Genomic DNA, 27,556 nt, shown 5'->3' on the forward strand with positions numbered 1-27,556 from the left:
CAGCACCGATCCCTATAATCCAAGAGGAACGAAGGTCCAAGGGTCAAAACAACACGACAACGGTCGAGCATACCGTCTGAACACACACCACAGGGGAAGCCACAAGAAACAGGGGACAATCGGAAGACTGTCCGCCCAAGTACAGGAGCCACAGCATGAGGCCCTTGGGTGTAAGAACAAACACCTTAATGAGTACTCCCTAGGACACGTGACAACAGTGGCAGGGATGAGCCTAGTGCCAACAGAGACAGAGGAGCCACCATTGAGCAAACGCTCAGGAGGTAGGCATGCAGCCAAATGAATTAAAAGGCACCACTGCGAGTGGATAACCAGCAAGGCTATGAACACATAGAGGGCACTATCAGAAGGAAAGAGTAAGCAAGAATGTCTGACGCGAAGGCAAAAAGACCTAGTAAGCGAGCACCCCAGTGGTGTGTAGAATCCACGATATACACACAAAGAGGCAGGAATGTCGACACAAGTAAGCGGAGTGACTAAATCCTAAACAGGGGAGTCATGCAAGCGGTACCGTGGAACTGGTGTGCTGCATAACAGGTAAGAATGCAGAAAAAATAACAGGCCCCCGAGGGGGAAGAATCCTGGTCTCCTGTGAGACAGGCGGAAACACAGACCACAAGACTGCCCATAAGTGACATAGAGAAGGAACAGACAGAAGCCTGGCGCCAAAAGTCTACACTGCCAAAGACCGACATCGTCTACCAAAAGGGAGAACGTCGAGAAGAATACACACACAGTAATGCCACCTAAAGAAGCACCTGTGCCAGAATGGGAGTAAGAACTCACACCCAGAAAAACATCAGGGCTGTGGCACAGATCCAGTGGCAGAAAGGCATAGACAAGAGCCACTCCTTGAGAACAAGGAATATGCACAGGACAGGAAGGGACAAACCGGACCCTGTGTCCTGCAAGAAACAAGGAACCGGAGACAGTGCAAGGGAAGACCTGCCCCCGCCAGGGGCGCATGTCCACCGATAGACAGGCAAGACGTGCACAGCAAGGTTGTAGGAACACGCCAGGTTGACAAAACCGCTTACGGAGGCTGGGATGTATTCCGAACCAACCTTAGACAACCAATAGTAACCCTTGTAGGGAAACCAATCCCATGGATCTCACCAGAGGAGGCATCCCACAACAGTAAGAAGAGTCAGCTTGCATCAAAAGTCCCTGGGCAAGGAAGAGTAGTAATATAATTGCCAACAATTACCCCACATAGGGTGAGGCACAACCCTACAAAAGAAGGGTCCCTCTTGAGACAAGCTCGTAGGCAGAGGCTCAAAAGAAAGGCAAACACAGCTTAACCAGCTGTATCAGAATAAGGAAACAAGACGGCTGAGCAGCCACAGAACCCAGAACATCTGCAGCCCACAAAAGGTAACAGAAAAGAAAGGGACGGCACCGTCACGAAACCAAAAATCCTCCACAAGTATCAAAACCGAGGAAGACACATATACAGGAGGCGCCTGACCGCCGAATCAGACTGGGCGTCAAGAGAGTGACCCCATCAAACGGTAGATCTCTAAGCCGCTCCTGACCATGCTCTGGGAAAAGCGCCATCACGCAACCACGCGTGGCGTCGTATGGCAACCGACCGGCCATAGCACGACCCACAGAGTCCGTGGCGTCCATGGCAGACCGAATTGAAAAGTGAGCCACATCATGGCCATCACTGATTATGCGGGCCAGATCGGTACAAGAGTTCTCTGGCAAGGAGTGGAGGAGCCGTTCAACAGCGTCCCAAAGGGCAAATGTAACCCGAGCAAATACATACAACGTGTTGAGGGACCGGAGTCCCGAGCTGACGGATGCAAACACATCGCGGCCATATGACTCTAACCACCGAGACTCCAGAGTCGGAGGATGCAACGCAACAGGAGTGACAGAGAGCTGCCTGAAGCACAAGTCCTCCAGCTCTAGGATGGAGGGTCAAACAGGAGGGGTCATTGGGAGCCGGCCGATGGCGAAGTGCCACAGCACGATCCACGGGGTCCCCCGAGGAGGGCATTGCCCACGTTCCGAGAAGGATGCCAAACAATGACTCCGCTAAAGGTAACAACGGTTCCATGTTCCCCGCGCCCTGGTGGAGAATATCCAGCAAAGGCTCCGAAGGACTGGAGACTGAGGGCGGCTCCATCCCTAAAATGTCTACAGCCCTGCCAAATGTCCCACTAGCCTCCGTGGCCCCGCGAGACGGTGAGAGCAAGTCATCAGTAGGTGATGGATGCAAGCTAAACCGGCCACTTAATAGAGGCTTAGCAGCAGACCAATGCTCTACTGGCGTCTGCTCTGGAGAGCAGTGAAATGACTCAGGGGGTGGTGAACCCACTGGGACCACATCCTCCACCAACAAAGCTAGAGATGGCACCGGCGTCGAAGCGACGACGAGCCAGCGTCGGAGAACCCTGAAAAGGTTCCGACTGGCAGAGTGGAGTAAGCGTCGGCGACCTCCGAAACGGCCGTGACCGCCCAAGACGAGCCGGCGACCTCCGAAAAGGTCTCGACTCCCTGAGTCGAGCCAGCGTCAGCGACCTCCGAAAAGGCCTCGACTCCTCGAGTCAAGCCGGGGACCTCGAAAGAGGCCTCGACTCCCCGAGTCGAGCCAGCGTCTGCGACCTCCGAAAAGGCCTCGGCTCCTCGAGTCGAGCCAGCCACCTCCGAAAAGGCCTCGACTCCTTGAGTCGAGCCGGCAACCTCCGAAGAGGTCTCGACCCTTCGAGTCGAGCCGGCAACCTCCGAAAAAGGCCTCGACCGCTGAGAGTCGGACCGGCGTCGACTCATCATTCCCTGAGGTGGAACCTGCAGGGAGAGAGTACGCCGAAGCGGTGTCATCCACCATGCCAAAGCCACATCCAGCGATGCCGCAGGGAGCCTTGGAAGGCTGTGCGACGGCGCTATTGAAGGGCTAGACGTTGTGGGTGTCAGAGTCAGGGCACTCGGTTGGAGCCGAGGGTAACCCCGCCGGCAGTGTCCCAACCTAAGTCCCTACCCCCCTTGTGGGGCCCGGAGGCGCGCCAGGGAGGGGCGGGGCAAATGCTTACCTGAGGTAGGCGAATGACAGCGACGATTCCGGGACCGGCCCCGAACAAGATCGTCCCCCTGCGAGGACTGGCGCCACGTGGACGACTCCGATGGAGAAGGAGAACTGCGTCGCGAGGGGTCCATTCGGGACATCCAGGCAAGACAGCAGCTTCATGCGGCGTTCCCGCAGTGATTGCCCGCAGCCGGCGGCAAACGTCGCACTCCACAGAGTCATCGTGCTCTCCCAAGCACCATATACAGATTTCATGAAGGCCAGTCGCTGACAGCTGTCGTGAGCAGGACTGGCACGGTTGGAAACCCACAAAGGGCAACGAACACACTGTTCATGGACGCGAAAAGGCATAGATAAGGCCTGTAATAAACAATAACAGGCCCGAGGTGTTACTTTCCCGGATCCGCGTTAGGATGTGGAAAAGAAGACAACTGACGTCAGCACGCGGGGAGTGGCTTATATGGCTCCATTGACGTCACTTCCGTGGATGACGTCAGGATGGCCCGGGCGACGCCACCTCCCGGCGTGCAGAGGTACTGCGGGGGAAAAAAGATTTACCGGATCCAGTCTGACACCTGGGGAGATATTCTACGTTAAGGAATCTGCAGCTAGATGTCTCTATCAGATACCACATGTCGCTGGAGTTGGTATTGTATGTGGCTTTATGCTACTTACAGATATATTTTTTCAGTAAAAATACAGGTAGCTGTAGTCACTTGTCCATGGTATGAAAATATGGTGGTCCTCTGTGGTGCTACTTTAAACTGAAAGGTGTGATTTTGTTACATATGTCTCCTCTCTACAAACCTTTAAAACAAATCATATTTTATATTTTTCTGACTCGCATTCTGCCATGTATACATCTACTATGCAACCTCTACTTCAAAACAAATAAATTGTTCTTCAAAGAAATAATTTTTCTAAAGAGTTGTAACTTAACTGCTGGACAAACATCCCAATTGCTAACCCACGTTTGGCTTGGTAGGCTATGATTACTAGTTTTGGTTTAATTAAGCTTTAAATAAACATTTCAATTCAGTTATAGAAAACAAATCTACTTTTGAAACTTACCATTCAGTACATTCTGCAAACAATAAAAATGATAACTCTTGACTAATGGCAACACTGCTGTACAAAATGTATTCATCATTCAGAAAAGGTAATTTAGAAAAAAGTATCCATAAAGTAGCAAAATAGAAATCGGCTTCGAGTTTTTATTATTGGACTGTAGCCACTCTAGAGTTCCGTATGGCTGGCTAAAGTTCATTAATAAAAATAAATAAAAATAGCTGCATTCATAAACAGGGAGGAATGTGATCATTTTGTAAATTATTGTGTACCTACTTTTACACTGCAAGTGAACTTACCTGTAAAGTGCTGAGCAGTTCATGTAGGTGGGACACGCTGCAAAGCACCTGCTAAATGGGAACAAAAACGAGTATTGTCACCAAATGACAAGGGGAGTCTTCTGTACATGTAAACGGTAAGGCAATGTTTAATCTTAAAAATATTCATGGTTCGTCTGGAAAGTACAAATAACCGCAATTCGGGAGGGCTGTGGGTGGTTTTAACTCAACCAATTACACCTGCAAGCAGAGTTTTGTAGCTCATATAGAATGCAAGAGATGCACTATCGATAAAGTAGAAGTGTGGCCATTTGCCAAATTATTTCGTCAGAACTAAAATCATCAAATGCAAACTTGGCAGCCCCAAGGCACTAAGAGCTTTTCCGGCATGCTGATGCAGATGGCGCAGTATAGTAATTACAATGCGCTTGAAACAATAGCAGTATGATAAAATACTTAACATCTAAGATGCAATCAACCATTTAGTACAGAAACACGCACAGATTAAGAGTTTGGATTAAAAACAAAACAATGTAAGCTGAAAAATACCCACCTATTAGATTTGCATTTTTATGAGTTTCTTATAGAGGAATTAACGTGATCTTGCATTCACCCTAATCTCAGGGCATGCCACTTTCCAACCCTGCAGTGCTGGTTCATTTTAGAAATGGGGGTCTCTAATTGGCAGAGGTAGGTAACTTTGTCCAAATAGGGACCCTTGGTTCTAGTCAAGGTAAGGGGGGACACAAGCAAACAGACTTATCCCAAAGGCAATGTGTCAAAACACACAGTAGTACAGGAATAACACCACAAATGGACACCACACCAGTTTAGAAAAATAAGTTATCGATATCTAAACCCACAAGACAAAAATCCAACATACCGGTAATAAGATATGACTTTAGATCAGTTATTGCAAAATTAAAGTTTGTAAAAACAAAGAGCTCCACCTGGTGTTATTGCGACCTTGTGACAGCAATAAATCCAAAGTACGACGCCAACCGGTAGAAGCGCGGCGTCGGGCATGGAGTCAAACAGACCCCCAAACAAACAGTACCTTGGACACGAAGTCTATGACGATGCACAGCATTGTGGAGGTGAGGCGTGGGTGCAGAGGTCGAGGCCGACTCCATGTCTGCCACGGGGGAGGCGAGGCGTCGTGTCCGCGAGGAGGCTACGTGTCGAATCTAGGACAGGTAAGTCGGTTGCGTCAGCGGTGAGGCGCTGGTTCCGGTGACAATGCGAAGTCGGCGAGTTTGTGGAGTCACCCTCAGTGGTCATTAGTACCGCGATAACAGGATGTAGGTGCTGGTGTTGACGAATTCGGTGCTAGTGCTGGCGTCAGTAATTACTGATAACTGCAGGCATCGAAGGGCGTCGGAGCTACGGTGCAGGGAGGTGCATCGTGCACTTCACGAGCGGTGCCCCAGGCCTCGGTACAGGTCGCAGAGTCACAGTGGCGTTGCTGACGGCATCGGAGGCAGGTTTTCTTCGCTTAGGTTTCTTTCAGTTCCCAACAGCAGGAACAACTGCCAGAGGCCCAAGACTGGAACAGGCCCCTCCTGGTAGGTCAGAACTCTGAGCAATAGAGTTCTGGGGAGCTGAGGCCGAAGTCTTTGTGTCCCACAGACTTCAGAACAGGAGGCCGGCACACTCAGGACCTTGGTGATTTTAATTCCCAACCATGCCCCAACTCATTGGGAACGGTTTGTGGCATGGTTGACATGGAGGGAGAGCCACTAGTCCACTTCATGCACCATGATAATGGGAACATCCTGAATAAGTTCTTAGCATCTAAGAGCTTGGAAGTGTACAAATAAGTAGACGCAACTAGATCGGAAAAAAAATTCTTTCGGGATGATTCCAATTCTACAGTAGATTTTATAGTTGCACCCACAAATTGTATGGGATACATTTGTCATACCGACACTATATATTCAAATCTTAGCGATCACGCAGCACTATTCCTTGAGCTCCTCGGCGTTGGAATCCTCCCCCGTCAAACTGAGAAAGTTCCAAATCCAATCCTGGACATAGATAACAAAAAAATCATTAAGGGAGGAGCCTAGCGCGCAACCAAGATGGCCGCGTAGGCACAGGGCTCCCGAGGGCCTCCACAACTTCCCACGTCTATCCTGAATTTATCCTGATTCTATCGACGGGCTTCTACAGGCGAACCTACGTGGAGGTGATACCTGCTGTCCAAATTCAAATCGGACATCGGGAACCGGAATAGTATCGATTCCAAGTTGGCGGCCTACTCCGGACCTTGCCCCGGACTCGAGTTGGCATGGTGCCCGGGCAGAAAGTGAACAACAACGGCATGCAGGACTTGGGCCGGTGCGCACCCCCTACTTTCACTTTCGGTTTCGGGTCTCCTCGCTGAAACTGAGGGGCCTTGGATTGTCAGCACACATTTATAGTGGGACGATTGGGTAACCTGCCTGCTCTTGGACACTAGCTGGGACTACCCTTTGGGATCGCCGAGGCTCCCTAGATTGGTTCTCCGGGGATCGCTCATCGTGTGGGTGGCCGACACCCTTGACGACCATCAGACAATGGCGGCTAGATTGGACGGAGATAAGCAAAAATCCAAGACGACTAGGCGGGGAGCTCATACCCAAGCTAACAACATGGACCGCTATACCCAGTCGGGAGGTTCCCCTGGTGGCCCGCATACGTCACCGGAGAGACCCAAGGATGGCCCGGGATCGTCAACGGAGTTAACATTGCAGGACGTCATGGGTGCCATCGATGAGATGAAAGCGGCGGTCGGCCAGCGATTCGATACATTTGCCCATAAATTGGACACAGTTTTGATCGACGTTAAACTAGTCAGAGCGGACCTTTCACAAACTAATGAAAAGGTCAAATCCTTGGGTCTGACGACGTCGAGTCTGGTAACGGACGTGTCTGACCTGCAAGCCGAGGTCCGTAATCTGCGGACGTCCACTGCTTTGTCTGTCCGTCGACTGGAGGATTTTGAAAGTAGGGCTTGGCGGAATAATGTGCGCATAATCGGGGTGCCGGAGAAATCGGAGGTCCCTGCGGCTGACCTCTTCGTGGAAGACCTTGTGATCAACCATCTCGCACCCAAAGGCTTGAGTAAATTCTTTGCGGTTGAGCGGGCCCATAGAGTTCCGGGTGGTAAGCCCAAACCGGGCGCTCCCCCACGGCCCATCATCGCCAGAATTTTTCATTTCAGGGACAGGGATGCTATACTGCAGGCCTCGAGGGTGAGTGGGACGACGAAGTTCGAGAACACTCATATAAGTTTCTACCCGGACTTCACACAATTGGTCCAAAAGCAGTGACAGGAGTTCATGGGTGTCAAACGGCGACTGAGAGACATGGACCTGAAATATGCGATGCTCTTTCCGGCCAGGTTACGTGTTGAGTTTGAGGATCGGACGCACTTCTTTGATCGGCCGGAGGAGGTTGGAGATTGGCTTGATCCCTGCCTCAGCAACGACGTCGAGAGGGACAGACCGAAGGGAACGGAGTGGGCTCGGCTGGACAGGAATAGACTTTTGGTTCCCGGTGACTGACTATTGTGATGGCACTTCCATGTTTTGGTTTGGTGTTTCTATTCAGCGCCTTATCCTTCAATGCCCGGGGGTTGTGGGGTGCTCAGTGAGGCTCTTTCCTCCTCTGGGTTTTCTTTTTGTAGCGTACTTAATGTTAGGGCGACAGGCACACTGCAAGTTGGGGGGGCTACATGGGCTCACGCAGGGGTGCAGGGTGGGGGGAGTTGTAACGGGAAGGTTGGTGGGGAGGGGGGGAGTTGGGGAATGTTTGTTTGTTTCACAAGGCAATGTGAGGTTAGCTGCTGATTTGTCCTGGTTGTGTTCTCCGGGATGTGGGCATCATGCACGGGAGCGGGGTGGGGGGTAAGGGATTGAGAATACTTTTGTGGAATGTGAACGGACTGGGGGATAGGATCAAGCGCGGGGTGGTGTTGCAGTTTTTGAAACGGATCTCGCCCGACATTGTTTTCCTGCAGGAGACACATCTGATTGGGAACTACTTCCATGCCCTGAATAGGCGGGGCTATCGCCTTGCTGTTCATTCTGGTTTCACTTCTGGCTCTAGGGGAGTGGGTATCTTGGTCAGGGCCTCTCTCCCGTTGGAGGTGGATGAGGTGCTCCACGATGATAGAGGGCGATATGCAGCATTGGTGGGGAGATGGGAGGGTAGAACTGTTTCGCTCGTTGCTGTTTATGTGCCACCGGGATTGCAGACGGCTACATTTGCGGATTTGGGGCGTTTGGTCCTGGGACTCCCTGGGGGGGTTCTGGTGTTAGGGGGTGATTTTAACGCTGTTGTATCCGGTATAGAGAACCGTCACCCCCCAGGGATCTCCCTAGAGCCCAGGCCTGGCTGGGTGGCTTTCTAGATACTTTAGGACTTATAGATTGCTGGAGACTGATGCACCCGGGACAGGCACAATACACCTTCCACTCGGGGGCCCACGGGAGTCTCTCGAGACTTGATTATATACTTATGCCGGCGTTATAGGCTGGAATGATCGGGGAGGTGCGTCATTTGGCCCGAGGTATTTCTGACCATTCCCCTCTATTGTTGCAGATGGAGGTTGTTCCTGGGGCAGAGGGAAGAGTAGCGCCAATTAACCCCTGGTATTTACGTAACCCTAATATTCGCGCGGAACTCGTTAAGTCCATTGATCACTACTTCAACGATAATGTAGGGTCCGTGTCGTCTGCTGTCTCCCTATGGGAAGGTTATAAAACGGTGATCCGGGGGCATGCCTTGTCTCTTATTTCCCATGCTAGGAGGTGCGGGAGGGAAGAGGTGGTTCGCCTGGAAACTGACATAGCTGAGATGGAGGGGGATTTGGAGCGGGGTGTTACGGATGAGAAATTGCACGTTCTCAGCCTTAAACAGTCAGATTATAGAGCGCTGGTCACACATGCTGCTAAAAGGATGAGTAGAGAGCAACAAGGACGACTGTATGATGTGGGAGATAAGGTCGGAAAGTTGATTGCTTGGTTGGACAGGAAGGAGAGAGCGAGTAGAGTGGTGCCGGTTGTGGAGAGAGTGGATGGCGTGTGTGTGACTGACCCGGTAGAAATTGTTGACTGCTTCGCGGATTACTTCCGTGGGGTATACTCTCCGGTCTCTGGGCGCTCGGAGGAGGACTCTCATCTGTTGCTTAGAGATATTGCATTGCCGTCCCTCTCGGAGGCTGATAGCATATTGATGGAGGCGAAGTTGTCGCCGGATGAGATTGCTCTGGCCATTCGCTCAATCGCTTCTGGTAAGGCCATGGGTCCCAATGGTCTCCCCATTGAACTATATAAGTTGCGTCCAGATAAGATAGCACCGTATCTCCGTGACATGTTCCTCGCTGCACGGGCGGCGGGCTCCCTCCCCCTTGACCAACGTCTTGCCACCATAGTTGTGATACATAAAGAGGGGAAGCCGCGAGACCGCTGTGCCTCCTACAGGCCTATCTCGTTGTTGAACGCGGAACCCAAAATTCTGGCTAAGGTATTGGCCAATCGTCTGGTTCGGGTCGTGGGCGACTTGATTCATCAGGACCAGTCCGGTTTTATACCTCATCGTAATACCGCCCTGAACCTGAGGCGGTTGCATGGCGTGCTTGCTAGAGCGGAGTTTATGCGTGAGCCGGCCATCTTGGCGTCTTTGGACGCTACCATGGCGTTCGATACTTTAGAGTGGCCGTATATTTGGGCTGCGTTAGCGAAATTCGGGTTTGGCCCTGAATTCATTGGGTGGGTAAAATTACTATACGCTGACCCATTGGCGGAGGTTGTGGTGAATGGTAGGGTGTCGGCTCCCTTCGCGCTGGGGAGAGGTACGCGACAGGGCTGTCCGTTGTCGCCCCTCCTCTTTGCACTTTCTTTGGAACCTCTCGCTGCCTGGTTGCGTTGGGAGCCGTCGTTGCGGGGCATTAGATGGACGCCGGAATTTGAGGACCGTGTCTCCCTTTATGCGGATGACATCCTTCTGTATCTCACCTCTCCTCGACAGTCGCTAATTGTATTGGTGGACGTATTGAATTCCTTCGGTCGTAATTCTGGCCTGGTTATCAACTGGGCCAACTCATGTGTTTACGTCCTCTCGGGCGAGGCCCCCCTCCTGCCGCGGGGGGGCCCTATTCAGATTGCTACATTGGGGTTCAAATATTTGGGAATCTTCATATCACTGGACCCCGCGATCCGCTATGAGCGAAACCTTCTCCCTCCACTCCAGCGATTGAAGGCCGACGTCGCGAGGGCTTCCGCTCTCGCCGCTCGGACGGGCGGCATTGTTTAAAATGATGTTGCTGCCTCGCTTCTTGTACGCTTTACAAAATACGCTAGATGTCGTGCCGGCCCGTTACTTCCGTGAGGTGGAGGGTCTTCAGCGCCAACTGTTTTGGGACGGGCGACCGAGGATCGCTCTCGCCAAGTTGACACTCCCTTGGTATGATGGGGGTGTTGCCCTCCCAGATATTAAAAGATACTATTGGGCGTCTCAGTTGGCGGCGGTGAACCACGGGATATACGGTCCTGCTTTGAATCCGGCCTTAGAGATGGATAAGTTATTACTTCCGGGCGGGGATTACAATAGGGCACTGTATTCGGCGACTCCGGATGCACGGTTGACAGGACCAACGCAAGTTGCGGTACGCGTGTGGCATGCGGCGAATGCTGCGATGGGGTGGAGGGATCGCTTGACTCGAGCGACGCCGTTGTATGCCTCCCAGCGCTTGGGTTGTCTGTGGAAAATGAAAGGCTTTGAGAAATGGGATATGATTGGTATAAGTAAGGTGGGTGACCTCTGGGCGAAAGGGTCCTTTAAAACGTTTGAAATGCTAAAAACTGAATACAAATTAAATGATAGGGAGTACTTCCGATATGCACAGGTCTACCATGCGCTGTGTTAGGTTTTTCCGGATGTTGCTGCTATCCCAGAATATTCCCCGTTGGAAGATAGAGTGTTAGATGGCTATGTGCCCGACAGCACTATTTCTCTGATCTATAAAAAACTTATTAATGATCGTACGATCTTGCTGACCCATCTGCGGGAGGCGTGGACGGCCGACGGATTGGAACTGGACGATGAGGATTGGGTATCGGCGGTGGCCTCCCCGAAAGAGGTGGCGATCCCGGCCCGCCTTAGATTTGTGCAGCTGAAGATACTCCATAGAGTGTATGTCACAGCGCCTGGTTTGATACGTATGGGTTATTCGAGGGATGGAATGTGTAAGCGTGGCTGTGGCTTGTTGGGTACCTTTCTTCATATCCTATGGGAATGTTCGGAGGTCGTACGATTTTGGAACGGGGTACATACTGTAATGGAGGAGGTCACGCATGTCGCTTTGTTACCAGAGGCCAGGAGGTGTTTGCTGAATGTCTGGGAACCAAATGACTATAATGCGGCGCAGATGCAGTGGGTGACTTTGGGGTACATGGTGGCTAAGCGCAATATCGCACAGTTGTGGGGTTCCCCGAGGCCGCCTACGATTTCGGTATGGAAGGAGAATATGGATTGGTGTATGTTCAGGGAGAAGACGGTGTATGTGGCGAGAGGCAAGCCTGGGAGGTGGACTAAGGTGTGGGGTCCATGGAATTCCTATTGTGGAAATATCTGCGCTCCGCCTCTGCCGCGAGAGGTCGACGTCGCTTTGTCCCCCTAGCCGCACATTCTCCGTAATTGTGTATGCTTTGTCCTCTTCTCCGCCGCCCCCCACTACCACCTCCTGTCAAGAGTTATTCCAGATAATGTGGATCTTCCCCCGTCCTGGGGAGCGCACGCTGCTATTTCGGACTCTCATTGCCTTGTTTGTGTGTTATTGTTTTTTTTTTTTTTTTTAATAGAAAATATGAAACCGTCCTTTTTGATCGCCCTTGGACTATGGCCGCGGCCTGTTATATGTGCTTACGAACTTTCGGGAGCTTTTGCTTCTGGCTCATTTGAATGTATGGCGTTGCCTTGCTGGCTCCCGAGCTTTCTAGCGGCCGGCCCTTGTGGTTGTAGGCCCTTGTTTGTATCTTTTTAATGTGTAATAAAGGTTTCTTCTAAAAAAAAAAATATATATATCATTAAGCAAGTTGTAACTAATAAGCTGATCTGGTCATAAACTGCCTAGACCCGGACACTGTGCCAGATATTCTAATACATTTTTTTACAGAAATACTTCAGGAGATCAAATTGGCCCCGACTCGGCCTAAAAACAATAGGTAGAGACTTGAAACACAATGGTTCGATGAGACTTGTACCTGGGCTCTAAAGGACCTTCGTGGGGCTTTGAAAGCATCTCCTAGAAATCAATCCCAGATCAAGTATCTGTGACCGGTGTATAACAAAGCCCGAAAAATAGGGGAGACAAGCTAAAAGAAGAGGCATGGGAAATTCTGGCTATGGCTGCATCCTTAAACAGTAGCAGGGATTTCTGCAAGATAGTAAATGCCCCTTTCTTTAAGAAAGATCAGGAACAATTACTAATCACATGGATGAAGATACATGGCTGGCGCACTTTAAAATGATTTTTGGGAGCGAAACTTCACATGGGGTTGAAACGCATAACCCCTCAGAATCCCCACTCAAGCCTATGACTTTCAACCTGGAGGAAATAAGTCTTAGCCACGCCAAATTTAGTCACTACAAAGCACCAGGACCAGATGGGGCCCCCATCGATTTCTTTTTAGAATATCTTGATCTATGCTCCCCCCCCACGTTAACTAATGTATTCAATGAGATCTCCAAGAGAGGCCCGCCCCCATCATGGAGAATAAGTGTTATAGTCCCAATTTATAAAAGAAGGGGATAAATCCAGACCTCAGAATTATCGGCCTATCTCTTTTCTGGATTCCACTACCAAACTCCTGGGGCGGGTTCTATTGAACAGGTTAGAAGACTTAGCAAGAGAAAACAACTTCTTGATGCCATCTCAATATGGATTCCAGAAGGGCAGAGGCACGATCGATCAATGCCTAAAACGAAGTCTGATCATCTCTAAATACACCAGAGCAAAGAGAGGGAACATGTACATGACCTTTATGGACCTCTTAGCGGCTTTTGACTGAGTAGCCCACCCAAAATTGAGGGCAACCATGGCTGAGATGGGCATAGTTTTCAGGCTGATTACCCTTATATGCCAAATGTACTACAGGCGACGGCCTCTGTCCACTACGGAAGGGACGGGGAATGCACCAGACCTTCTAAGATCATGAGAGGAGTCAGGCAAGGCTACCTTCTCGCCCCATTTTTATTTTCACTCTAAACAAATGGGGTGGAAGCCACCCTGAAACGGTGTACGTCTGATGTTCCATCATTTTCCTCAGGTCCATTACCAATCCTGGCCTATGCGGCTGCCGCTGTCCTGAGAGCAAGGACAGGCGTAGCACTTGAACGCCTAATTGACACCTACGTGAGTTTCATGTCATCCATGGATCTTCATCTTAGTGTCAGGACTAACTCCCCATAAAAATATTCTCGCCAACGACATATGGGACAGGGGTCTGGGGCATGGCACCAACAGATTCCCTACAGAAGATAGAGAACGTCTTTTTCAAGAGAAATGCCTCGCTCCCTCCCTCATTCTCAAACTATGTCGCTCATTTAGAGCTGGTTCTGCCCTATGTGTCTGACTTAGCGAGAGAAACCCCGATCATGCTCTGGTACTCAATATGGAATAGGGACACAGTGGACCTTAATCAGACTATCATACATGACTGCCTTTCACTAGATAAGGCATATAAAACTCCCTGGATGGCGTACGTTAAATTGACTTCGTACTCACAAAGAGTCCCCGAATTGTATGTAGACCCCAGCTCATGCTTCAGGTTCCAAAAAAAGAGGCTAAAGGCATTATTCTTAGCAAAGCTAGCCTATGAAAGAAAGGAATCACAGAAGGCAAATACAACTGTAAAATTGGATTACTTGATTCCACCTCTAACAGAGGGTGAATACTCGTATTTGGATGCAGTGAGGAACCTGCACCATAGGTTCATGCTTCTAAGGTTCCGCCTAAACTTAATTCCTCTAATGTTGGGCTTCTCTCTGAAAAAGTATGCTTTTAGCGCCCTAACTAATTGCCCGTGTGATAATCTATCCGCCCAGACTGACCTTCACCTCTTTTTATTATGTTATTTTCATAAGGAACAGAGAGCCAAATATATTATACCTCTTATAAGGCAGCACAATTTTAAGCAATGCCGTGTCGCCGTGTTCTTTATGAAGAGCTCCATGACCTTTTTGTATGTTTCTGCGTAGCTTAATTCCTTTGGGCTTGTAAGCGAAGGAGACACTCACTAGAATTGAAAAGGTATGCTAATCTTTAGCTCTATATTCATTTGATCTCCCAAAAATATTATGAACATTACTCGAAATAGGTTCGATGTGATACAGGACTTGTATAATATATGCAAGACTCCTAAATGGTTTTATAACCCCACAAGGTGTCTTTTTAACCTAAATAAACTGTCTTACATTTTTTATTTATGAATTGATGTGGTAACCAGGAATCTGCAGGCCTTTATTTGATTTCTTACTGCGTTCATTGCACAAACTATAGACACTGAACTGTGTACTTTTACACAATCCAAACCTAACCCCCATTTGTCCTGGGGTTGTAAACTGTATATTGTACTTTGCTATTTTAATTGATAGTTTTTAGAAATTTTTATTGTATTAGGAAGAATGATACTGTATCATTTTAATATGTATACTTTGATGATCTATGTTTTCTAAATTGGATCGAATAAAGTTTATTGAGAGAGAAACAGGCAGAGGCACACAAAATGCTTAAACAAGAAAATGCCTACTTTCTAAAAGTGAAACAACAAATCTAGGACTGCAAGTCTTAGGCAGAGTGCGCACTATGTATTGCACTCCAACCGAGTGCTTTAACACAATGTTAAACAATAACTTTTTACTATTAGTGACACAATAATTGACAAAGTTTTCAAATACACAGAGAATTCTTCAAATTTACTAAATTGTAGAAGAATAACTTTATGTGGATGTGAATCTTCAACTTGTTTTATTCATAGGTGAAAGCTTCAATTTGGTAGTGCGCACTCTGCCTAAGACTTTCAGTCCTAGATTTGTTGTTTCAATTTTGAATGGGTGGTATGGTGAAACCACCACAGAGGGCGAACACCAACTTTGAGAAGTTTTGATTCATTGGTATATTAGGTTTATTATCAGAACACTGAGTGCAACACCACTGTTGTTTGATCCACATACTTTCTAAAAGTGGCATTTTCAAACACATAATTTAAAAACCATCTTCACTAAAAGATGTGCTAATAAAGTCTGAGCTCATAGAGCCAAAACCTTATTTCTCCATCTTGTCCCAATTGCAAGTTATACTTGTAAGATGTTACACAGTATTTCCCATTCTATCCTACGGGGCAGATAGCCTTTCAATAGTGAAAAATGAAATTGGCAGTATTTCACTATCTGGACATGTCACATACACCTACATGTCCTACCTTTCACATACACAGCACCTAGCCCATGGGGTACCTTGGGCCTACCATAGGGGTGCCTTACATGTAAGAACAGGGAAGGTTAGGGCTTGGCCAGTGGATGCACTTGCCAGGTCGACATGGCAGTTTAAAACTCTGTGCGCAGAGACTGCAGTGGCAGGTCACAGATACCTTTTCAGTGCTACTCATGTGGGTGGCACAATCAGTGCTGTAGGCCTACTAGTAGCATTTGATTTACAGGCCCTGGCACACTCAAGGCACTATACTAGGGGCTTACCAGTAAATCAAATACGCCAATCAGGGATCACCAATCATGATAACAATTTACACAGAGAGCATATGCACTTTAGCATTGATTAGCAAGCAGTGGTAAAGTACCCTGAGTCCTATAGCCAACAACAAAAGGTCAGGAAAAAATAGGAGGATGAAGCAAAACGTTTAGGGATAACCCTGCGAAAAGGCCCAAGTCCAACAGTTCACTTTATGTTCTATTCTACCACTAACCGGGTCACAACAATATGTATCTTCATGGAAGAAAACACGTCTGCCATTTAAAACGAGCAACGAGGTAGGATTTGCATATGATAGACATAGTGGCTTTGTCAACTCGCCTGGGTTCAATTCATTTATTTTTCAGCAATGGCCCAGCAGCAAGGGCAGGGGCTCTGCTAGTCGTGCTGATTCTTATCAGCTGCTCGGTGGCTGAATGTGGTTGCAAGGGACGCTAAAGTATTGTCCCCCTAGTAGAAACCATTTGGGAATATCCCTTTGGCGCCCCTAGCAATTTATTTGTTTTGCCCTAAAGTAAAATAATTTCTCTTGCAGTGAAAAAAAACAACAAAAAAAGTATTGACTTTGATAAATTGGCATTACTTAATTTTAAGTGCACTTTTCAGACGTAAACCAGCCACATTACAACAGAACCATTCACTAGAACATAGAATGATGCATCAGAATGCCAGTCCCAGGGGATGAAGCTTGAATGCTCCTCTGTTCTAACGAACAAGTTACTTACCTTCGGTAACGATATTTCTGTAAGAGACATAGATTAGTTATGGATTCCTCACCATAGAATTACCCCCAAGCGTCAGACTGAATCTGGCAAAACAAAAATCCAGCAGTACCCCTGCGCGTTGATAGGTGGCGTCGGTCGACTCCGCATTCTTCGTTGGCTTTATGGTCGCCGGAATGACGTCGCGGTATCTCCTTAGACGCAGCCCTCGCGCGCTGACGTTAGTTCTTCACACGACACTCCACGCCAGAGGCGCAGAGCCATTCAAGACACTGACCATGGGGGAACAAAAACTAGGGCCCTGAAAGGGAAGTCCCTTACCTTCGAATTCAGTTCACAGAACGGGGAAGATGGGTGGGGTGGTGAGGAATCCATAACTAATCTATATCTCTTACAGATATATCGTTACTGAAGGTAAGTAACATCTGAAAGAGACAATTAGTTATGGATTCTCACCTTAGAACAGATATCCAGCAATACCAACCCGGTGGTGGGTCTGCAAACCAAGTTCACATCAGAAAGTCCTGGAGAACTGAACAGCCGAAGAAGCCGTCTCTTCGGACTTGGCTGTCCAAGCAGTAGTGTTTGGTAAACGTGTGCAGTGAAGTCCACGTAGCTTATGGCAGATGTCAAGAAGGGGGACTCCACGTCCCAACACAGTAGTGACTGCCGTCGCACTGGTGGAATGGGCACGCAACCCCACTGGACGTTCCTTTTCGCTAAGGAATAGCAGATTTTGATGCAAAGAACGACCCATTCGACCCATCTGTTTGTTTTTGCCTGGGCCAACCTTTCTTGGCACTCACATAACCAAAAAAGAGCTGGTCATCCACCAGGAATTGTTTTGTGTGATCCAGATAGAACGAAAGCGCACATTTTGGATCCAGATGGTGGAGCCTCTTTTCCTCTTTAGAAGGAGGTGGAAAGAAGGTGGGCAAAGTGATGGTCTGTCCTATATGGAAAGAGGTAGCCACTTTCGGAAGGAAAGAAGGCCTAGTGCGGAGGACAACTTTGTCAGGATGAACAGCCAGGAAAGGAGACTTAGAAGAAAGGGATTCTAGCTCACTCACACTGCGAGCAGACGTGATGGCAACCAGAAAGGCAGTTTTAAGGGTCAAGAGTCTGAGAGGACAGTTATGTAGCGGCTCGAAAGGAGCACACATAAGATAAGTAAGAGCCAGGTTCAAGTCCCACTGGGGCATCACGAAAGGAGTTGGAGGAAACAAGCGAGTAATGCCCTTAAGGAAGCGACTACCTGGGACTTGAAAAGAGAAGGCTGGTCAGGCAGCTGAAGGAAGGCCGAAATGGCCGAAAGATAGCCTTTGAGAGTGCCCAGTGCAGTGCCCTGCTGGGCCAAAGAAAGAATCAGGAGAACTTCTGAAAGGGGGGCAGAAAGGGGATCCACAGCCTTTGCTGCGCACCTTGCCACAAACTTGTTCCATCTACAGGCGTATATATTTTTGGTGGAGGGACGCCTGGCTGCCAAGATAACATTACAGACTTCGGGAGGAAGGTTGAAAGCTGTCAACTGTCGCTGCTCAATCTCCACACAAGGAGGTGGAGGCTGGACAGCTTTGGGTGTAGGGCTGTCCACTGCTGCTGCGACAGAAGATCCTCCCAGAGAGGCAGTCTGATCGGAGGATCAATGGCCATGTGTAATATCTCGGGATACCAGGCTCTTTGTGCCCAATCTGAGGCCCCATGACAGACTTAGGCCCGGTAGCGCTTGATCTTCTTCAGCACTCTGGGCAGAGATGGTATAGGCGGAAAGGCGTATAGAAGACCGCAACTCCACTTGCAATGAAAAGCGGTGCCTAGCAAGTGTCATCTTGGAAATTCTAACACGCAGAACTGCTGACATTGCGCGTTCTCTTTGGTGGCGAACAGATCCAACCAAGGCTCTCCCCACTGCTGAAAGAGACCTTGCACCACCTCCGAGTGAAGACGCCATTTGTGATCCATCATGCACCTGCAGCTGAGCTCGTCTGTCCTGGACGAGCTCAGCCGCAGAGATGCCCAGAGACATGCCCTGATGTTCCAGCCATGTCGAAAGGCAGAGAGCCTCTTGACATAGGGTCCACAACCCCACCCTGCCCTGTTTGTTGCAGTACCACATGGAGGTGGTGTTGTCCGTGAACACCTACACTACTCTTCCACTGACAGATGGAAGGAATGCCGTTAGTGCAAGACGAATTGCCCAAAACTCCAGGAGGTTGATATGTAGTCCGGACTCTGCCGGAAACAATAGACCTCTGATCTCTGCCTTTCCCATGTGGCCACCCCACCCCAATAGTGATGCATCTGTCACCACTGTGAACTATGGCTGGGGAAGGGAAGAGGGATCTGCCGTTGACCCAATCCCGGTTCGTTAGCCACCACTGTAATTGACGTGCAGTGCCCTCCGAGATCTGGACGCAATCGGAAAGATTCCCCATATGCTGTGCTTACTGTATCTTTAGGTCCCACTGCAGAGCCCGCATATGCCACCTGGCATTGTCCACCAGCAGGATGCAGGAGGCCATGTAGCCTCAGGGTCATTCTGACCGAAACCCAGGATCGAGGCTGAAAGGTCAGAATCATAGCCCGAATATCCCGGACTCGCTGCTTGGGAGGATAAGCCTGAAACTGCGCTGTGTCCAGAACCGCTGCAATGAAAAAAAGCTTCTCAGAGGGCATCAGATGTGACTTCAGCACATTGATGGTGAACCCCAGCGAATGAAAGAGTAAGGCCGTAGTCTGGAGGTGGGAGACAACAGCCTGGGGCGAGCCAGTCTTCAACAGCCAGTCGTCGAGCTAGGGGAAGACTGGAACCCCTGATCTGCGCATATGAGCTGCAACCACCGCCATTACTTTCGTGAACACCCGAGGGGCGCTGGTAAGGCCAAAGGGGAGAACGGTAAACTGAAAGAGCTCTTGGCCTACCGTGAACCGTAGGTAACGCAGATGGGCCAGCAGGATGGGGATGTAAAAATAAGTGTCCTGCAAGTCCAACGCTACCATCCAGTCTCCAGGGCAGAGAGCAGACAGGTCCACGGTCAACATTTTGAACTTCTCCTTCAGGAGGAAGCGATTGACGTTCCGGAGATCCAAGATAGGATGCAGGCCCATGTCCTTCTTGGGCACCAGAAAGTAGTGGGAATAGCAAACATGACCTTCTTCTGGGGCAGGAACGTGCTCGATGACTCCCTTGGCCAAGAGGGCCATAGCTTAGGAGAAGGGCCAAGTGATCCTTTGACATGTGATGGGTCTGAGGTGGCATGGATGGAGGGGTAGTCTCGAAGGGGAGGGAGAAGCCCCTTTGGACTATCTGTAAAACCCACCTGTCTTGACGTGATGATGAGACAGTGCGGGAAGTTATGGCGAATCCTGCCGTCCACTGGCAAAAGGTTCTATAGTCCAAACAATGGTTCGTGAGCCAAACTTAAAAATAAAGTTTGTTGATTTGAAATTTAGGAGAGAACCTAAAGAAAGAACGAACAAATGCTATCTATAACCCACATTACCCATGTACCAGTAATTGTATCAAAAGACTAATATTTAATGTTAATCAAACAAAGGGCATATCACAAATATATATACACAATAATAATGGTGCTCATACAGTTACACAGTGTTATGATTATAAACAATGACAAGTGTAAACAAAACTGATAGCGGCTGAGGAAAAATAAAAAAAAAAGGTTTCAAAATAAAACAACAATACACAATACAACAATTGTGTCCTCTTTCATTTAGGCCACATTACTGGCGTCTACGGAGTTTCGACCAGAGGGTACTTAAAGGGTCATCATCAGGACAAAAGCATCATATGTAGAAGCGTCCACTGTTTTTCAAATAAATCTAAAAATAAAATATATGTACATGGGTTCCAAAGAGTAATGTAGAATTTAGTTAACACCGAAAAAGTGACTAAGATCTGAAGCGGTGACCCAGAAAGAAAAAAACCAACCAGGTAAGAATATTTGAGGGAACATCCAAGAAAAAGTAGAAAAAAGAAGAAAAAACGAAGCAAGTAAGTAAGGTGATAAGTATAAATTAATAATCACCTCAATGAACAAGAAGAATAAATCAACATTAGTAGTGTATCAGGCACTAAAACTTTAAATAGTAAAGACCGAATCTGTCAAAAAAATAAAAAACAATTGCCAGATATAAGCAAAAAAACTTTATATCTCGACCCTAATAGGTATAGGGAAGCCAAAACATCCCACCCACACACATACCTGTTGGTATGTCTGAAAAATTCAAAGAGAAATCCTCGATTTCTAAATTGTAAGGATGAATGCCAGAGATGGCTGTCAGATCCAAGTCAACTAATGAAAAATTATAAAAGAGTTAGTCAGATAAAGGGGTAATTTATTAGAAAATTAATATCAGATATACCCCACTTAAGTACCATACCTATTGTCCAACTGTCAGTGGGCCAAAACGTCATGCTAATTCAGGGGATCATGGTCGGTACAAGCAATTATGCTGCAGAAAATTTAAAATTAGGGGAAAGTAATGAGATATGTCCATATCCGACTTCCGAACATATCATTAATAGGGTGGCGTATCCATAGTAACGGAAAGCCACTAAGCCCAAACTACTCACCAGTCGGTATATACAGAAAACTATCAACAGATGTCGAATAGATGGATACGTTCTAACAGAAAACTACCGCTGTTGGCCACGGCCACTTGCCGTATCTCAAAACAGCTACCTGTGAAAGGACCAAACAGATGGTGTGCCAATAATCACTGACCGACCGCCTTTAAAAATAACACATAAGCCTACAAAAATGGTATGAAAACGGCAATTTTACAATCCCACTTACTTTTAACAAAACTTTATAGTCTGCCTCGTCCCATCAGCATGCCGGCTCCCAAAGTAGTCACATCCAATACAGAAAGTAGAGAACGATGGCACACTGATCTTATAGCGTGCAGATCAACGAAATAAAAAGAGGACTGGTTTTGTAAATAATATTGGACCTTCCAACAATGTTAAAAATTAGGGCAATCTCAAAAAAACTTTAACCAGGCTAATACGCAGTCCTACTTCATATCGCCTAGGACTGTGAAAAATTATTTTTTTATATATACAATAAACCAAACTGAATCAACTAACGTATGTATGGTCCAGGATCACAGCGGCCATCTTGAAATGGTAAAAAATTCAGATAGAAATAAAGGAAAGAGACCCATTACCAAGGAGTCTAAAATTATTCAATAATCAATCACAAAAGATTATTTTACATTCTCCTATTTTGTGAATTACATCGTCAACAATTGTAAACGACTATTTCCACAGTTTATAGCTGACAAACAGCATCATAATTATGTTATCAAATACTGTTATTACAATGGATGTTTGTATTTGTAAAACAATCTATGTTGTACATGATGACTAAAAAAACACTCACAAGAGTACAGCATACAATATGGTATTACCAATAGTCATATTTACGCTTGTTCATAGCAAAGAGCCTATAATTATTTACTTATCAACAATTTTTGTGAACATTTGCAAAGCACTAAAGTTGATAAAAGTGCCTAACCCATATAGGAAGTAATACTTCAGGCTGAGAACCCTGAAACCAGACAAAACATTCCACAGAACCTTACATCAAGGTATAGCATAAAACATATTATTGTATGTGGTCATAAACACAGACCCATTTTATGCGGATACCATAATTACAGTAGACAACCTATGATCACTTTCGTGAAGGGTAATTTAAACAGACTGAGACACCATAGATTACCAAAGTGCCTCAGCCTCACTGGCAAAAGGTGTCCTTGAAAGGTCAGACTAGGAAGGCTTGGAGGCTGCTAAAGAGCAAGGCGCTGGTGGACTGGCCGGCCCGCTGCCCCCCAGACCCATGACGGTAGGTCCCACGTCCCCAGACTCACAGAGGCTGGACAGCTTGCAGAGGCCTGTGGCTCTGAGCGGTGCACCCCTTCCGTAGCCATGAAAGGGGCGAAAGGCAGACTGCACTGGGCTGGAGGTGGATGCAAGGCCCAAGGACCTGGCCGTAGCCCTGGAGAACTTAAAACATTTAAGCGCGTTGTCCGGCTTGTCGCCAAAAAAGCAACGGCCATCAAAGGGCATGGCCAAAAGCATAGCTTGGACATCGCCTGAAAAGCCAGTGGACCTCAACCAGCCGTAGCGTCTAAGGGATGCCGACGTGGAAATCGTCCTTCCAAGTGAGTCGGCGGAGTCCAGCCCACATCGTATGGCGAACTTCGCTGCGTCTCTCCCTTTGGCAACTGCACGGGAGAGCACGACCCGGGCCTCCTCCGGGCACTGTCGTAGCACCTGCGCAACTGTGTCCCACACCTTGGGAGTAACGGCCCAAGAGACATGCAGTATTCACCGATCACAGTCCCAAGTTGGAGGAAGAAAACATCATCTTCCCAAGGTGGTTCAGCTTCTTGGATTCCCTATCAGGTGGTGCGTTAGGGAATGCGCCCCTGGAAGTCGAGGCTTGGACTACTAAGCTCTCAGGGGTGGGGAGGTGAGAGAGGAAAATGGGGTCGCCTGGGCCGCCGGGCAATCATCCTATCCACAGGAGCCCCTGTGGGTGTCTTGGACCAAGTGCCCAAAAGGACGTCCGTGAGGGCCTCATTGAACGGCAGCAGGGGCTACGAAGAGGCCACTTGCAGCTGAAGCACCTCGGTCAGGAGGTTAGTCCTGACCGCCACCGTAGGAAGCTTGAGGTTTAAGCTTGAGGTTTAAGGCCTCAGCTGCCCTACACAACACCACTGCATAAGATGCACCCTCCTCCATAGCCACGGTAGGGGGAGAAAGCATGCCAAGGTCTGGGGAGGTGTACAGACCACTGGCATCACCCAACTCCTCTCTCCAGTCTGGTTCCTCTAACTGGTCTGCAAGAGGGTCCACAGTTCTCCTCACCCTCGTCTGGTAGCCAGTCAGGGCGGTAGGAAACATCAGGAGAGAACACGGGTACAAAAGTAGCGGTCGGCGCCGGTCCCAACGTCGGACCGGCTCCATGTCCTCATCGAGGGGGAGGCCGGGGCCAACGCCAGCTGAGGACACAACCGGTGCCAGAAGAGGTGAGGTGTCGTCACTGGATTCGGCGCCGGAGGAGGTGTCATGAGGTCATCCAGATCCAGGGACCCTTGGAGGCCCTGCGGCGCCAAAGCTGCTGGCATCGAAAGCCTAGAGCCTCCAACCGAGTCCGCGGGGCCTGAGGGCACGCTGGCAGAGTCGGGCTGCCCAAAGATGGAATGCATGGCTTTGTGAAAGTTACGAAGCTGGGCAGGGGTCGCTCCGGCTCCCGGAAAGGGAGGGAAGGCCGGACTCGACCCAACAGGCTCCATGGGCTGAGCCGGACGACTACCGTCCACTTCCCGCATCACGTCGGCAGACGGAGGACAGGGTGAACGCGAAGATGCGTCTTCGCCTTCTTCTTGTGCTTCGACTTACCTTAAGAGGAAGACTTTGATGACGAGTGGTGGTGATGGCTCTGCGACTGGTCCCGCGATTCCTCTCGACCGGGACCTCGAATGGCGCAGAGCGGACTGCCGGGCCTCCAGAAGCTTCGGGATCGCTCCCGCAAAGTCTTTGGGCTCATGGCTCGGCAGTCGGAGCATGAATTTGGGTCGTAGTTGCGCTCCAAACACCAGAGGCACACTAGATGCGGGTCTGTCACCGACATCAGCTTGTGGCGGGAGCCAAAACGCTTGTAGCCGGTTCACCGATGTGACATCCCTGTGCACCAGGAGTCGAACGACTGGAAAAGATGTCGACAAAAAGTCGAAAAAGGGTAGTCAAAAAGTGACTAGAGGTACTGCTCTGTCCGGCGTGCAGGGGTACTGCTGAAGAAAAATTCTTCGGATCCAGTTTAATGCCTGGGGGTAATTCTAAGATGAGGAATCCATAACTAATAGTCTCTTTCAGATATAGCATTTTCATCATTCTTATGAAAAAAATAATTTGCTGTGACACACTGCAAAGCTTTTTGTTACCGATCAGGCTCCCAAAAGCCTTTGTCAGCAAATCTGAACCCACTACCCACGCATCAAACCAGGTTCAGTGGAAAATCTTGTCCAACAAACCCACACAGGATCTTCACTGTAGAATACTTTACCACTCCAAGTAAGACATGAAATAAAATCTTCGAATTTTGAGAAACTTGGAAATACTTCACTTCATTCAGGTCTATGTTTAGATTTCACTTTCCATGCTGAGTCTTTGCCTACTAATTGATATCCCTACTCTCGAAGGCTAGATGTCTTTATCAACATTATCCTATTCCAAGCGCTAATGTCCGACATCAATTCATTCTAGTTACTTACCTGCATGAATTGAGATCCCACATCATCGCCCAGCTTTGGGATAACCTCCTCGCAGCGTTTCAGAGGGCCTGCCAGGACCGAGGGATAACATGAATCTCTGGGGCTTATCACTCCCCTACTAGTGGGATGGCGGCAGCCCTGGGACTATTGCCCTCTCGACGGCCCACTCCCCCCCCCCCCCTGGCCTGCGGCTCCCCGTGCACACTGCGCGGTCCCACTGTGCTCCGCTTGGCGGATGATGGCCCCCCTGCTCTATTGCGGAATGATCTCCTCCTCCCTCCTCTCCCCTTCCCCTTCCCCTTGACCCCACCTGAGTTTACGACCCTAACCTTGACACCCCCCTATTGCCACACATACATGGGGAATAGTTTATATATAGGTTAAGTTCCCAGATCGAATCCTCATTTCACCACAGATAACAAACGATGGATGCATCGCGCGGCACCCCCGGGGAGCTGCCCTCCCTAGCACGCCCCCGCTTACAGATGACAAAGTGATGTAGACACGCACTCCCTACCTGGGGCGGATACGCCCGGAGAGTGCGGCAAACTCTTGCCCTGGGCGCACTATGTGCCATGCCGGGTGTACGCCGGCACTTGGCGGCTTGGGAGGCGCGGCGCGGCGCTGGAGGGACGGATGCGCACCGCGTAGCACACTCATAACCATGGGCTACGAAGCTGCACACTAGACTCGCCGGGCCTACACGTTGTCATATATGTCGCAGTGAGCTATACCACAGAATCCTTGTTGCGCTTCATCCTACACTATGAGCACGACGCTGACGCTAGGCTGCCCGGAGGCCTTTACATTTTGGGGTAATAGCGATGTCCTGTAAGACTCCAGATCAGGGCCTAGGTAGCCACCGACATAGTCGCGGAGTGGGCTGGACCACCGCGCCGTCCTCTGTTGCTGACAACACACATCAGGAACACCACAAAACTACACCGGAAAAAGGAAAAAACCCCATGTATCTGTTGTTTTAACAATGTACGCATCTCATTCCTATACACATGTTAACCTGCACAACGCCGCCGGACCTCCGGGTTGCCGGCTGAATGGCTGTGTCCCACCATCAGGAAACGTGCGCTTTGTTTAACTGATTCGCCGCCTGGACGGTGACTGTACATTGTAAGATGAAGCAACTGCAAATAATAAAGGTTTTTTCAAAAAAAAAAAAAATAATGAATTGAGATCCCACATGAAGATTCTACACTGCAGCCGAACAACTGACCCTTATGACCATTTCAATTATTACCGTTCCACTTTTGCTTCTCAATTCATAGGAACTCAGAAGCTGCTGCGGTGTGTAGCAGTACACTAAAGCCCACATGATTTTATACAAATTATATCAGTCAAAAGGGTAGAAATGAAAATGGAAATCTCAGGTTAGTTTAGTTGTTTTTAAGGGGGGAAGGATTTTAGGGAGAGGATGTAGTCTTATGGCTAGAGCAGTCGACTGCAAAGCTGGGGAACTGTGTTTGAGTCTCAGCAGGGGTGCTCAACATCCTGTGATTCTGGATATATCACGTAATCTCCCCATGCCTAACAAAAATGAATATGTCCATCTGTGACAAAACTGGTGTAAAGCGCTCTGATACCTGGTATCTTCAGGTTGAGTTTGCGCTATATAAAACGCAAAAAAAAAAAAAAGGGCCACTTGGAATGACCTCAGGGAATAGTAGTCCTCAGATTGAGAAGGAACGTATTCCAGCCAGCGAAATGCATAGACAACAGTGAAAAACAGGTAAAAAGATCATACAAGATGGTGTGGGAGACCTAGGCTGCAGTGAGGAAGTTTCACATACAGTCTTGGATGAGTTGAGCTACGGTGTGGAGTGAGAATATCACGTCAAACTAGGAGCTGTTCCTTTTCCATTAGTGTCATGGTTATGCAACGGGGGTCAGAGGTAAAGGGGTACTCCACGCATATGTCCTGCTCCATCTCCCCGGTATGTTAGGACAGTGTGACTGGAGTGAAAATGTTGTGGGACAGCCCGCGGGTCGGGAGCCTGCCGAGGGACTAGAAGTCCCAGATACCCTTCGCCTGTTAGGCAAAACGGAAGATCCGGACTGTACCTGGACTGGAACTCCGCAACAAAAGCCCTGCCTTTGCTTGACTTCGGGGCTTGACAACTCTTTTCCTTCCGGTTCTTGGATTCCTGTGAATGTGACCGCCTTCAAGCTGTCGGCTCTTCAAGGGTGCTGCCTGGGAGAAACGACATCTTCGCCTCAGAGGTATCGTGCCCGCATATGGGATAGGAGAGAAGAACACTCTTCTCCATTTGCGGCAGTTTTCCAATTTCTGTTTTTGTTTCTGCAGCGTTTCCTTTTTGCACGAAGGTTTTATTGTGCACGCGCGGTGTGAGTCAACATCGCGCCC

General features: G+C 48.7%; 1 protein-coding gene across 12 annotated transcripts in view; it reads right to left on the reverse strand.

The window, feature by feature from the left end:
- AKAP13 (A-kinase anchoring protein 13) overlaps positions 1–27,556 on the reverse strand; it is a 1,236,163-nt gene that overhangs the window by 31,554 nt on the left and 1,177,053 nt on the right. For 11 of the 12 annotated variants that reach the window (XM_085644487.1, XM_085644486.1, XM_085644483.1 and 8 more), the window contains one exon: positions 4,417–4,467. In XM_085644487.1, coding sequence (XP_085500613.1) covers positions 4,417–4,467 — 51 coding nt within the window. The remainder of the gene's footprint in view (positions 1–4,416; positions 4,468–27,556) is intronic. The other variant, XM_085644478.1, reaches the window with a different exon arrangement.

This window comes from Triturus cristatus, chromosome 3_1 (assembly GCF_964204655.1).
Source record: "Triturus cristatus chromosome 3_1, aTriCri1.1, whole genome shotgun sequence".
Taxonomy (NCBI): domain Eukaryota; kingdom Metazoa; phylum Chordata; class Amphibia; order Caudata; family Salamandridae; genus Triturus; species Triturus cristatus.